Below are 13,065 nucleotides of genomic sequence, written 5' to 3'. Positions count from 1 at the left end.
AATAAATGAATGGAAATGGTTTATGGAATAGTCACAGATAAATTGGTAACAGATAAAAAACACTAGCAGGATTATTGTAATAACCTGCAGTTTCATAAGAGCATATATTTAAATTAGATAATTAAATGAGCAAATTAAATGAATTGGATATACAGAAGGTATTAAAAATAAATTTAAGGAGCCACAGAAAGAGGGGGAAGGAAGTCAAAACTATGATTGTAAAATTAATGAAATGTATAAACTCGAAAAGTATAAATAAAAACTTTTTAAAAAAAGGAAGAAATGAGGAAGCTAAGTGAGTGGAAAGTGAATTCGACCAGTTGCGGACAGGAAACGAGGGAGGCAACGAACAGAGAAATCGAGAGACCTTTGCATCAGGCTGGTGTGAGTGGATGGGGCAGAGATGCCCCCCTGCTGGGGCTCAGCACCTCCTTCTGCCGGCCGAATCCAGCAGATGTGGGCTTCAGAGGGTGGGAAGGCAGGGCTGAGCTGGGATCTGAGCCGCCACACGATAGCATTAGGCACGAGATCAGCCAAGTTGCAAAAGGCCTTAAGGAGTTGTGTCCCCCCCACCTCTCGCACCAAGAGGCCAAATTTGTGCCCAGAAAGGACAGGGGAAGCAACGGGAGGAGAAGCTTAGCAAGCGGAGGAACGGAAAGGCGGGCAGGAGAGCCGAAAGCCGCAGGGGCTCGCATGCAGGATACTCACACTGGGGCGGAACCTGCCCTGCGGGGCGGCACGGGGCGGCCGGGGGCGGCTGCGGGTGCGGTGCTCCAGCCGGCCCCCTTCCGTCGGCAGGTCGGAGAGCGCCTCGAAGGACGTGCTGCGGGAATGCAAGTATTGGCTGCTGCTAGCCAGCGAGATCCAGCCCAGCGGGGAGTCCATCCTGGGCACAGCCAGGTCGCCGTCCTGCTCAGAACCACCTGCAAGAGGAGGACGGGGGTCTGTCCGGGGCGGGTGGGTGGTTGGAGAGACTACACCACTTGGAAGGGAGGGACAGTGGTGCCTTGCAATGGGGCGGGCATTTTCAGATGCAATGGAAGAAATGGTGACGGGCTGCGGCTGCAGCAGCAGTTCTCAAAGTGGGGGGGGGTTAGTGGAATTACCTAGGGGGGCCGCTAAGAAGCAAGGGGGGGCATGCTGGAGGTATTAAATGACTATCGGGTGTCAAAAGAGCTGGGATGACCGCATCAAGTTCGTCAGCTTTGTTGAATTCGTTAAAGTGTTTCAATTGGATTTCGGGAAAAAGAACGTGCAACTAATTGTTTCTGTTCTGAATTTTATTGTGTTGTTATATTCCACAGTGGGAATATATATATGGCCGAGAGAGCGTTATTGATGAACTGGAAGAATAAAAAAGATATGATCCCCTTTAATCAATGGATTGCCGACAAGACAACACTCACAACTGCTTATAAATACAGACTTGGTTTGGGAAAAATATATTGACATTTGGAGCGAGTTCAACCTTGGGTTCCGTGACGATGCTGGACTACAACGACCATCGTCCATGGACTGCTTAGCCAACGGATATGGATGATGGGAGTTGTAGTCCAGCAACTGGAAACCCGGGGATACACCAGGGGTAGCCAATGTTCTGCGCTCCAGAAGTTGAGACCCAGATCTCGATCAGCCCCTGCGAGCACGGCCAACAGGTCAGGATGAGAGCTGGAGCCCCCCCATCTTCCAGAGGGCGCCGCGTTGACTACCCCTGGCCCACACTGGCTAGGGTTTTCCAGCCCTACCTGGCATCACTGGGAATTGAGACTGCATGCAAAAGAGACACTCTACCACTGAGCTACGGCCCGTCCCCAGAGGCAAAACGTATGGTTGGGAAGGTGGCGTTCGGGGCACGCAGCTCTCGCACTCACTAATGAAGGCGGAAGCGGGCCGGATCCTGCGGCAGTTCTTCCGCCTCTTGATGGCCATGGTGTCCTGGGGCGAGATGAGAGAGCGGTCAGGCGAACCCCTTCCAGGGCGAACTCCCTTCCAGGGAGCCTGGGGCCTGCAGACGCAGGGCCTCCCCAGAGCTCACCCACTTACAATGCTGGAGCCCAGCTCGTCGTCCGTGGTCTCCTCGTGGTCGTGGAGACGGGGCTTCCCAACCTGCTCCAGGAGGGTGGCGTTGTCTTGGCCCTCGGAAAGCCGGCGGAGGTGGCTGATGTGCTGGGCCTGAGGTTGGGGAGGAGATTGGGGAGGCATTACGGGTGGAGAGAGGAGAGGGAGGCCTCCCTCATGCAAGAGAGAGGAAGGCCTGCAAGTGAATGTCAGCATATATTGGTGGCACATGAAGTTATTTTTAACTGCTCTTTTCACACATTGAATGGCTTTCTGATAATGCCTAGGTCACGGGTAGGGTTGCCAGACTCAATAGAGGACAGGACTTCTGTGCCTTTAATTGCCCTGCTCTCTTTTGAGTCTGGAAACCTCAAAGAGAAGACCCTTTGTTTAATTTCCAAGCAAAGGGCCTGCTGGTTTCTCTTTGAGGTTTCCAGACTCAAAAGAGAGCAGGGCAATTAAAGGCACAGAAGTCCTGTCCTCTATTGAGTCTGGCAGCCCTAGTCATGGGTTCAATTCCTGCTGCATATCCCTGCGTTTGAAGGGGGGTCAGACTAGATGGCCCTCCCTTCCAAGTCTACGATTCTACAGAGAAATCGCTTTGAGATTCTTTTAGGGGAAGAGGCTTGTAAGTGGAATCGACTAAACACATACGTATGGGACACAATTACAGCGAGTTTTGCGGTACACTCGCATGAATTTGTTCCCTCTCCTGCTAAAAATAGTGAAAGGGGCATTCTCCCTAATAGCTTTTGGGGGGGGGGTGCTTACACGAGTTGGCTCGGTGCTGGTGGCCAAGCACTCTGCACATGCCCTGGGGGGGAGTTGGTTAGGTAGCAATTTGTAGAGGTCAGGGCTGAGGCCTGGTCCAATGCCCCCTGCCCACCCCCCACCCACCCCCTCAGCACTGTTTCTAGCATTGAGCCCTGGATTAAATGAACCCCCGAGAGTGTGATTTGGGGCGGAATGGGGCTTGCTCTCACCAGACTCTTGTGAGCGTAGTACAGCTCCTGCAGCAGCTCTTCCACAATCGTGTTGGTCAGGTAAGTCACCACCGAAAGCTTGACCTCGCTGGGCATGGGATCAGAGATCGAGAGGGTCAGAGAGGTTCGCGCACCCCCCTTCCAAACCCCTGTGCCAGGCCTAGTGCCGGATTTATGTGTAAGCTAAACAAGCTATAGTTTAGGGCCCCCCAAAAAAATTAAAGGGGGGAAAACTGGATGTACATTTCCAAAATATAAGACAAAAAAATAAAACCTACATACAGCAACAGTACATTGTGTTGTGTAGGCTCCTATGATGTAAGTTATGGGTCCTGCCCATTAGTGGACTACTAAGGTGACATTGATATTATATTAAAAAATGCATTGTGTTAACTACAATTGCATTGTACAGGTTAAAAGGTAAAGGTAAAGGGACCCCTGACCATTAGGTCCAGTCGTGACCGACTCTGGGGTTGCGCGCTCATCTCGCATTATTGGCCGAGGGAGCTGGTGTACAGCTTCCAGGTCATGTGGCCAGCATGACAAAGCCGCTTCTGGCAAACCAGAGCAGCACATGGAAACGCCGTTTACCTTCCCGCTGTAGCGGTTCCTATTTATCTACTTGCATTTTGACGTGCTTTCGAACTGCTAGGTTGGCAGGAGCTGGAACCGAGCAACGGGAGCTCACCCCGTCACAGGGATTCGAACCGCCGACCTTCTGATCAGCAAGCCCTAGGCTCAGTGGTTTAACCACAGCGCCACCTGGGTCCCTTACAGGTTATAACATACTTAATTTCATATTAATAAATTATTAAGTAATAATTTATTAAGTAATAATTTATAAGTAATAATATTAAGTAATAATTAGTTATTACTAGTTTGCATCATATATTCACACCTATTATTATTTCACGTTATAGCAAGTTTCTAGAGACTAGATTATGAGACTTTGCAAATTGTGTTTCTAAAGGAACTTTTGTCGTTGCCAAATGCCAATGCGTTTGCATTATTCAGTTTGTTATGAATAAAAAAATCATTTTAAGTAAGAGCTTAAAAAATATTTCACTATTAATATACTTCTTCTTAATTGTATTTCACTATTAATATACTTCTTCTTAATTGCATGTCACTATTAATATACTTTGTCTTAAATGTATTTCAATTCAACAATTCCTTTGATTAAATACATATTTTGTTATGGTTATGCTTATGGCTTTAGGTACCTATGAGGTCCATAAATTACCATATACCGACAATTTGTTGTTGGCAAAGGACAGCTGGACATAGAAAGGGCCCTGTTAGCTTCAGTAGCTTAGGGCCTCATCAAACCTAAATCCGGCCCTGGCCAGGCCCCACTTCGGATAGCATGACTGCCTCCCCCCCCCCCCCAGTTTGTGGGGCAGAAGCTCAGTGGCAGAGAACCTGCTTTGCCTGTGAAAAGCGCCGGCTCAGTCCCCGTCCCCCCATGTCATCCCCTCTGTGCTCCTCACTTGAGCTTGTTCTGTATGTCCTGGCCAGCCTGCTCCAGCAGAGCCCCCCGGATGAAGTTTCGGGGCACGGTGACGCGCTCCGAAACGGCCGCCAGCATCTTGTTGTGCTCTTCCGCCGCCTGGACGGCGTGTGGGCACAGCTCTTGGGTGAGGGAAACCATAGACTCCAGGATCACCTGCAGAGGGGAGAGAAGAAGCAGGGCAAGCCGGCTGGGCAAGAGAAGAGCATCGTGGGATGTCCCTGGCGCCAGCCACGCGGTGTCTTTCTCAAGAATCAAACCCGCCCTTTCGCACAAGGCGACGGGCATTCCTGCAGAGGGCTGGCCAGTTCCCGAAGACCCAAGGGGCCTTCTCCTCATAGCTGCCAAGTACCCTGTTTTCTCCGGGAAAACCCCGATTTTACTTACCTTTTCCCGGTGGTCCCCCGTATCACTTCATCTCCCATTTTTCTTCGTTATTTTCTCCTGCCGGAGGCCATTTTTTTTATTTCCGATTTGCCCTTCTATGGGCATCAAAAATGGCCGCCGCCGGCTTCAAAAGTCGCATCTACGCATGTCCGGAAGTGCATAGACGCGACTTCCGGTGTCGGCGGCGGCCATTTTTGGTGCCCATAGATGGGCGGAGCGACACCGGAAGTTGCATCGACGCACTTCCTGACATGCGTACAAGCGACTTTCGAAGCCGGCGGCAGCCATTTTTGGTGCCCATAGAAGGGCAAAGCGACACCGGAAGTTACATCGACGCAACTTCCGGTGTCACATGGCTGCAGGTCCCGGATTCTGCAGTCCGGGACTTGGAAGGTAAGCTTATCCTCCATTTATTTGGTCGCCATGGCAACCACAGGCTTCTTCGAGCCTCGTGATGTGTTGCACCAAAGGTGAACCGTTCCAAAAGCTCTGCAAACACCATCTTGGTCAGGCATAGGCAAACTCAGCCCTCCAGATGTTTTGGGACTACAACTCCCATCATCCCTGACCACTGGTCCTGTTAGCTAGGGATGATGGGAGTTGTAGTCCCAAAACATCCGGAGGGTCGAGTCTGCCTATGCCTGATCTTGGTAGTCAAGAGAACCCCACAATTAATTGGTAGCGGTCACAGCAATGAGCTCATAAATGTTTATATTCCCTTGCTTCAATATGCTCTGGTTATCTCCCGGCTTGGACTACTGCAATGCGCTCTACGTGGGGCTACCTTTGAAGGTGACTTGGAAACTACAATTAACCCAGAATGGGGCAGCCAGACTAGTGACTGGGAGTGGCTGCCGAGACCACATAACACCTGAAAGACCTACATTGGCTCCCAGGACGTTTCCGAGCACAATTCAAAGTGTTGGTGCTGACCTTTAAAGCCCTGAATGGCCTTGGTCCAGTATACCTGAAGGAGCGTCTCCACCCCCATCGTTCTGCCCGGACACTGAGATCCAGCACCGAGGGCCTTCTGGCGGTTCCCTCGTTGCGAGAAGCCAAGTTGCAGGGAACCAGGCAGAGGGCCTTCTCGGTGGTGGCGCCCGCCCTCCCACCAGATGTCAAAGAGAAAAACAGCTACCAGATTTCTAGAAGACATCTGAAGGCAGCCCTGTTTAGGGAGGCTTTTAATGTTTAATAGATTATTTTATTTCATTTTTCTGTTGGAAGCCGCCCAGAGTGGCTGGGGAAACCCAGCCAGATGGGCGGGGTATAAATAAATTATTATTATTATTATTATTATTATTATTATTATTATTATTATTATGTATTATAGGGAACCAGGCAAAGGGCCTTCTCGGTGGTGGCGCCTCCCATCAGATGTCAAGGAAACAAACAACTATCTGACTTTTAGAAGGCATCTGAAGGCAGCCCTGTTTAGAAAAGTTTTTAATGTTTGATGTTTTATCGTTTTTTAATGTTCTGTTGGGAGCTGCCCAGAGTGGCTGGGGAAACCCAGCCAGATGGGCAGGGTATATTATTATTATTATTATTATTATTATTATTATTATTATTATTATTAAAGTCTGTAAAGTCTGGGAGACCTGGCAGGCTGATTTGCTATAAGTATACAGCTTCTTTTAATAAACCACTGGCCGTTCTGCTGTTTTTGACATCCTTCTTTGATATCTGTGCTCCCAACCACTCCCACAAGCCCTCCTTTAGTCCCAAGGCTCAGGATACTTGAGACAGCCATATTTTGAATGCTTACAATGTGAAAAACGCACTTTTTGACCACTTTTTTTACTGAGAATTTCGTGGTTCCTCCTTTTCGCAAACTGCTTTGAGGACCCTCTGGATCAGAAGGTTGGATTAGAACCTGGGTTCAGGTCACATGGCGTTCGCTGGGTGACCTTGGGCCATGCACAACCGCTCTGCCTCACCTACCTCATAGGGCTGTTGTGGGGATAGAACAAGGAGCAGGGAGAACACCATATGCCGCCCTTGAGCTCCGTTAGAAGAAAAGTGGGATTTTTAAATGCAATAAGTGAACAACAGAAAAGCAAGATGAAAACAGGACCGTGCCCTCGCAATACCTGCAGTTCCTTGTCAACTGCTTTTGAGACCTCGTTGGCCACTGATTCTAGCCTGTGCCGGACCGGACCGTCGCTGGCCAAAATGTGCCCAAGCTCATACAGGCTGGGGAAGAGCTAAGAGACAAAAAGAGAAATCATGCTTTGCGGGTGCTTTCCTCTCTCTGTTTTTATTCAATGAACTGCAATAAAAATATCATCATTAAGAAGCACACAAGGAACACACCGGCAGAGACCTTTCTGCAGCTTGGGTTTGGATCTGGATTTTCATGGAGAACGTTTGGGAGAGAAATTTAGTACAATACAAAACAAATCTCTATTACGGTCGTAAAGGTAAAGGTAAAGGGACCCTGACCATTAGGTCCAGTCGCAGACAACTTTGGGGTTGCGGCACTCATCTCGCGTTATTGGCCAAGGAAGCCGGCATACAGCTTCCAGGTCATGTGGCCAGCATGACAAAGCCGCTTCTGGCGAACCAGAGCAACGCTCAGAAACGCCGTTTACCTTCCTGCCGGAGCGGTACCTATTTATCTACATCCACTTTGACATGTTTTCAAACTGCTAGGTTGGCAGGAGCTGGGACCGAGCAACGGGCGCTCACCCCGTCGCGGGGATTCGAACCGCTGACCTTCCGATCGGCAGGCCCTAGGCTCTGTGGTTTAACCCACAGCGCCACCCGTGTCCCTACGGTACATATTGTTGGGCGGGGGGTTAAAAGGAGAGTCCTCATAGCACCCTCTTTTTTGCTCTTCAAAAACCCACAGCGCCATCCGTCATAGACCAGCCTAAAAGGGTGGAATACAAGTCATTTAAAATCTGACATTTAGTATTATCGGCAGTGGGAATCCGAACGGCACCTCTAGTTTAAAGGACCAGATATCGGGGGACAAGAAAGGCCTGAGGCTGGAGCATTATTTCAACACATGATCACGGTGGCAAAACTTTTCATGCACAAAGGCTGAAAGACTCATCATGGAGGGACGGCTGTTAAAATTATTGGCCTTAGCTGAGACGGCAAAGTCGACGTGTTTGATCAGATAAAAGTCATTGTCAATATTTACTAATGGCGGGAAACTCCTTATAAACCATTTTTTTGCGTGAAAAAGAAAATGAACTTATGATATCTAGGCTGGAGGGTTGATGAAAACATTGGTTTATAGAAAGTGGAATGTTGTTGGGTGGATGTTTCGAATAGTTTTAACACCTTCAGATCCTCGAAGGATACATGGGGCTAGGAATGTAAATAAATAGATGAAGCTCACCGCCCGCGAATTCTTGGCTTCCTTCATGAGTTCCCGGGCGTAGAGCACTTCTTCCTGAATCGTGTCGGCGGAGCAGGTCCGCAGCAACCGCACCTCTTCCTGGACCCTGACACAGAGGCGGCTCATCATCTAGGGAAGGGGCAAGACACAGGGCCATTAGCTTCCTGCCCCTCGCCAAGGTGCCAAGTCCCGAACCCGCTGGCCAGCCAATCACAGCAGCCCCTCCGGGCGGGGGGCAGACAGGCTGCGCTCCTTCTGCACAGATTTTCGCGGGAAGGGGTGGCAAATGGGTGCTGAACAGGGAGATGGGAACGTTTACTTGCTCGGCGCTATTGGTGACGATTCCCTGGTGGAGGCGGAAGGCTTGGTCCTGGGGGAACTTCTGCGACTGGTTGTTCCTGAGGAGACACCACTGGATCTGAAGGGGAGAGGGGGGGAGAGACAGGGGACAAATTATACCAAAACTGGGACTTGGCGACACTCCTGTACACCGGCAGAGGAAGTGGCCATTTCTCCAGAGGTCCAAATCTATCTGTTTCAGATTTCTCCACTACAACTGCCACAGAATAAAGGGGCCCCTGACCATCAGGTCCAGTTGTGTCCGACTCTGGGGTTGCGGCGCTCATCTCGCTCTATAGGCCGAGGGAGCCAGCGTTTGTCCGCAGACAGCTTCCGGGTCATGTGGCCAGCATGACAAAGCCGCTTCTGGCGAACCAGAACAGCGCACCGAAACGGCGTTTACCTTCCCGCCGGAGCGGTCCCTATTTATCTACTTGCACTTTGATGTGCTTTCGAACTGCTAGGTGGGCAGGAGCTGGGACCGAGCAACGGGAGCTCACCCCGTTGAAGGGATTCGAACCGCCGACCTTCTGATCAGCAAGCTCTAGACTCTGTGGTTTAACCCACAGTGCCACCTGGGTCCCTATTTCTAAACAGAATACAATTTCTAAATAAATCCTCACAAAAACTCAATTTTTCTCTCGCTCTAAATTTCTGTATGCCACTCCACCCAGTACAGTGGTACCTCAGTTTTCGAACGTCTCCACTGACGAATGTTTCAGAACTCAAACGTCGGAAACCCAGAAGTAAATGCTTCCGTTTTCAAACGCACCTCGGAAGTCAAATGGCTTCCGCTGAGGTACTGCTGTATTTTTCTCAATTTTCTCTGTAAATTCGCAGGCCGCCCTTTGCGCCTCGGTTTTCGGACGTTTCGGATGTTGAGCGGTCTTCCGGAACGGAACCACTTCATACACGTTTTTGCAAGCAATTCTCCCTCATAAAACGCCCCTTGTGTGCTATTTCCGCCGATAAAGGCTTTTGTAGCCAGACTTTCTCCTCATATGTCCATTTTTACAAACATTACTCGGTTGCGGGGGGGAGTGCAAAAGTGCTGAAGTGCAAGTGCTGAAGGATCGTTCGAGAAGAACGAATTAGGTAGTTTATCGCTAAAATGCAAACGGGACCAAATTATTCCCCTCATCCCTAGGCCCATAGGGAAGAGGCAGGGCTCACCTTTTGCCACACCTCGTCCGTCCTCTCAGGGGCATTTCGGTAAGCCGCCGTGATGTCACTCATGGGGAATGACATGAACTTGAGGGTGTAGTTGCTGCAGAAGAGGCCGTTTTATTTATTTATTGGAAAGCATTTATAAACCACTTAACGTTTCAGAAACCCCCCAAGCCGCATACTTTCTTTCTCTCGTGAAAACGTGAGCACGAGAAGCCATGTTGGCAGCTCCCCCCCCCCCAATTCCCTCGAGGAAAAGGAGTACAACACCGCTCTGGTTACTCACTTCTCCAAGGCCCGGGCGATGTCCTGAAAGCCTTGTGCAGTTGTATTGTTCTTATCCCAGGAAATACTCCTTGAAAGCAAGAAAGGGGGGGGGGACAGGTAGCAGTTGTGATCCCATCTCTTGTTTTGACTTATCAATTCCTGACCCACAACCAGCAATTGAGTTCCTTCCCTCCTTGGCTGCCAAACAGCAGTAATGGGAAGCAGCCTCCATTAGCAGCTACTCTATTCCGAACTTAAAAAGGGGAAACGTAATGCTGGTTCAAAGACTCTCTCAAGGCAAATCTTTAAAAATGTAGTATAAACACCGACAACTGGGAAACACTGGCCTGCGAGCGCTCCATTTGGAGAACAGCCTTTACCAAAGGTGTTGTGGGCTCTGAAGACGCTCGAACTCAGGACGCAAGGGAGAATCGAGCTAAGAGGAAGGCACGCTTGGCAAATCCACACCATGATCAACTCCTGCCCGGAAACCAATGTCCCCACTGTGGAAGGACGTGTGGATCCAGAATTGGCCTCCACAGTCACTTACGGACTCACTGTTAAAACCATGTTTATGGAAGGCAATCTTACTTGGCTATAAGTGATCGAGAGAAGAAGAGAAGAGAAGAAGACACAGGAGCCCATTCTTAGGATACTCCATTACATTTTCCCTTCCCTGGTTTCCTATTTCATCCCCCACTTATAATCTCCAGGTTGTGGGATCGAGCTATACATTGGGCAAAAGATTCCTGCTTTGCAGGGGGTTGTACCAGATTATCATTGTAGCCCCTTCCAACTCTATGATTATATAAACCTCCATACTATTTGGGGTTTTTTTGGGGGGTAGGGTTGCAGCCAACACAGCGCTACCCTAACTCAGTATCCCCTCAGCGCTAGGACAACCGCTACTGCCATTGGACTTCCACACCCCTTCTCCTCCTCCACAAATTCACCCTCTAAATCTATTATAGGGGGTTCCCTCGATTTACTGGTGCAGATTTGGGGAGCAGTGATCCCAGCGTTAATCCTTGTGCTGATGGGAGGAGTCGGGGAGAGCGCTGAGGGGAGCGCTGAGCCAAATCTCCTTCCCTCTCAAAGAAGCCCAGGGAGGCATTTTTGGGTCGGCGTGGCAAATGTGGGGGCAAGTGTACCCCAGAGACCTGAAGGCTGGGCAAACCAACCGGGAAGCCCCCCTGCCCTGCCTGACCGGCCAGTTTCCCCCCACCCACCTCAGCGTGCTGTTGATCTGCAGGGCTTTCGACAGCATCTTTGCCCCGATGTCCTCCATGCAGTTCCCACTCAGGTCCACTTTGGTCAGGCAAGTGTTGCTGCCCAGGGCGTTGATCAGGATGCTGGTGCGGGTTTTGAGCCGGGAGTCAGCGACGGAAAAAGTCTGCAGGGACTTTGGGGGAGCAGGTAGGAGGGAGGGGAATAAGAAGAAGAGGGAAAAGGACGGAGTGAGCCTCTCACCATGGCACAGGGCTTAAGAGTGCCCTTACCTTCCAAGTCCCAGACTGCAGAATCCGGGACCGGCAGCCGTGTGACACCAGACGTTGCGTCAACGTAACTTCCGGTGTTGCTTTGCCCTTCTATGGGCACCAAAAATGGCCACCGCCGGCTTCATAAGTAGCTTCTACACATGACCGGAAGTGCGTCGACGTAACTTCCGGTGTCGCCCCCGCCCATCTATGGGCACCAAAATGGCCGCCTCCAAAACCGGAAGTCACATCTACGCACTTCCGGTCATGTGTAGATGCGACTTTTGAAGCCGGCGGCGGCCCTTTTTGTGCCCATAGAAGGGCAAATCAGGAACAAAATGGCCGCCGGCAGGAGAAAATAACGGAGAAAAACGGGAGACGAAGTGATACAGGGGACCACCGGGAAAAGGTAAGTAAAAACGGGGGTTTCCCGGGGAAAACGGGAGACTTGGCAGCTATGAAGAGTGCCAGATTAGGCCTGGGGGTGGAGGGCGGCCGGGCTTCAAATCGCCACTCAGCCACGATGCTCACCGTGAGCCAGTCACTGCCTCTCAGACTATCCTACCTTGCAGGGTTGTTGTGAGAATAAAAGGGGAAGGGGATGAGCTGCCTGTGCCATTGTGGTACAGATATATATTGATAGATAGCCTAAGATATGCAGGCAGTAAGAGAGTGTGTGAAGAAGGTGTCGTGGCACCTTCATTATACAGTGGGACCTCAGTTTAAGAACAGCCCTGTTTACGAACGATTTGGTTTACGAACTCTGCAAAACTGGAAGTAGCGTCCCGGTTTGCGAACTTTACCTCGGATTAAAAATGGAAGCCGAACGGTGGAAGGGCACCGGCGGCAGGAGGCCTCATTAGAGAAAGCGCGCCTCGGTTTAAGAACGGACTTCCGGAATGGATTAAGTTTGTAAACCGAGGTACCACTGTATACTTTTAGGAGCCAGGCGAAAATGTTCCTCTTTAACCAGCCCTTTGGCTGATTGAAATCCGATGCCCTTTTATAAATAACAACAAACAACAACAACAACAACAATTTAAAATGTGTCGTGGAAGGGTGGGGGTGGGGATCACTGGTTTGCTGCTGTTCTCATTTTTATTATGTATTTTGTGTTTTTTTTAATATCGTCATTTTATGTTGTGAACCACCCTGAGGTCTGTGGATAAAGGGCGGTATACAAATTTAATAAATCAAGGACAATAAATAAACGTATGTTTGTGTGTTTTAGAAGCCAACCTCGTTTATCTTTAAAACCTATAAAATACAGGCTCCAGCATTCGTGGTCCCAAAGGGGCTGATAGTAGATTTGTGTGTCTGTGTCAGGGGTCCATTTAGATCAGGGAAAAGCAGGGGATGGTGGTTAAAACCTACTCTGTCCCCCATCTCCGTTTCCCTGTTCAAATTGAAGGGGGAAAACCAAGCAAACTCTGCTTGTGGAAGTAAAGAAAACATGCTGGGCAACCCAATCACAGAGAAACCCACACAGTCGCACTCATTTTTCCCACAGGTTGCAGTTTGCAA

The 13,065-nt window shown here is 49.9% G+C and overlaps 2 protein-coding genes across 2 annotated transcripts in view; one reads left to right on the top strand and one right to left on the bottom strand.

Annotated features, from left to right (window-relative positions):
* LOC118095902 (myosin-7) overlaps positions 1-13,065 on the top strand; it is a 373,415-nt gene that overhangs the window by 108,947 nt on the left and 251,403 nt on the right. The gene's annotated exons all lie outside the window — the stretch shown is intronic.
* CARMIL3 (capping protein regulator and myosin 1 linker 3) overlaps positions 1-13,065 on the bottom strand; it is a 65,323-nt gene that overhangs the window by 5,126 nt on the left and 47,132 nt on the right. The window contains exons 21-31 of the mRNA XM_060281858.1: positions 11,293-11,465; positions 10,083-10,151; positions 9,803-9,896; positions 8,610-8,708; positions 8,291-8,419; positions 7,032-7,145; positions 4,532-4,707; positions 3,042-3,129; positions 2,044-2,172; positions 1,872-1,935; positions 709-923 (exon numbers count right to left, since the gene is read on the bottom strand). Of these exons, the coding sequence (XP_060137841.1) occupies positions 709-923; positions 1,872-1,935; positions 2,044-2,172; positions 3,042-3,129; positions 4,532-4,707; positions 7,032-7,145; positions 8,291-8,419; positions 8,610-8,708; positions 9,803-9,896; positions 10,083-10,151; positions 11,293-11,465 (1,350 nt within the window). The remainder of the gene's footprint in view (positions 1-708; positions 924-1,871; positions 1,936-2,043; positions 2,173-3,041; positions 3,130-4,531; positions 4,708-7,031; positions 7,146-8,290; positions 8,420-8,609; positions 8,709-9,802; positions 9,897-10,082; positions 10,152-11,292; positions 11,466-13,065) is intronic.

This window comes from Zootoca vivipara, chromosome 13, assembly GCF_963506605.1.
Source record: "Zootoca vivipara chromosome 13, rZooViv1.1, whole genome shotgun sequence".
In the NCBI taxonomy this organism is placed as follows: domain Eukaryota; kingdom Metazoa; phylum Chordata; class Lepidosauria; order Squamata; family Lacertidae; genus Zootoca; species Zootoca vivipara.
This window is presented reverse-complemented; position numbering and strand designations above follow the sequence as displayed.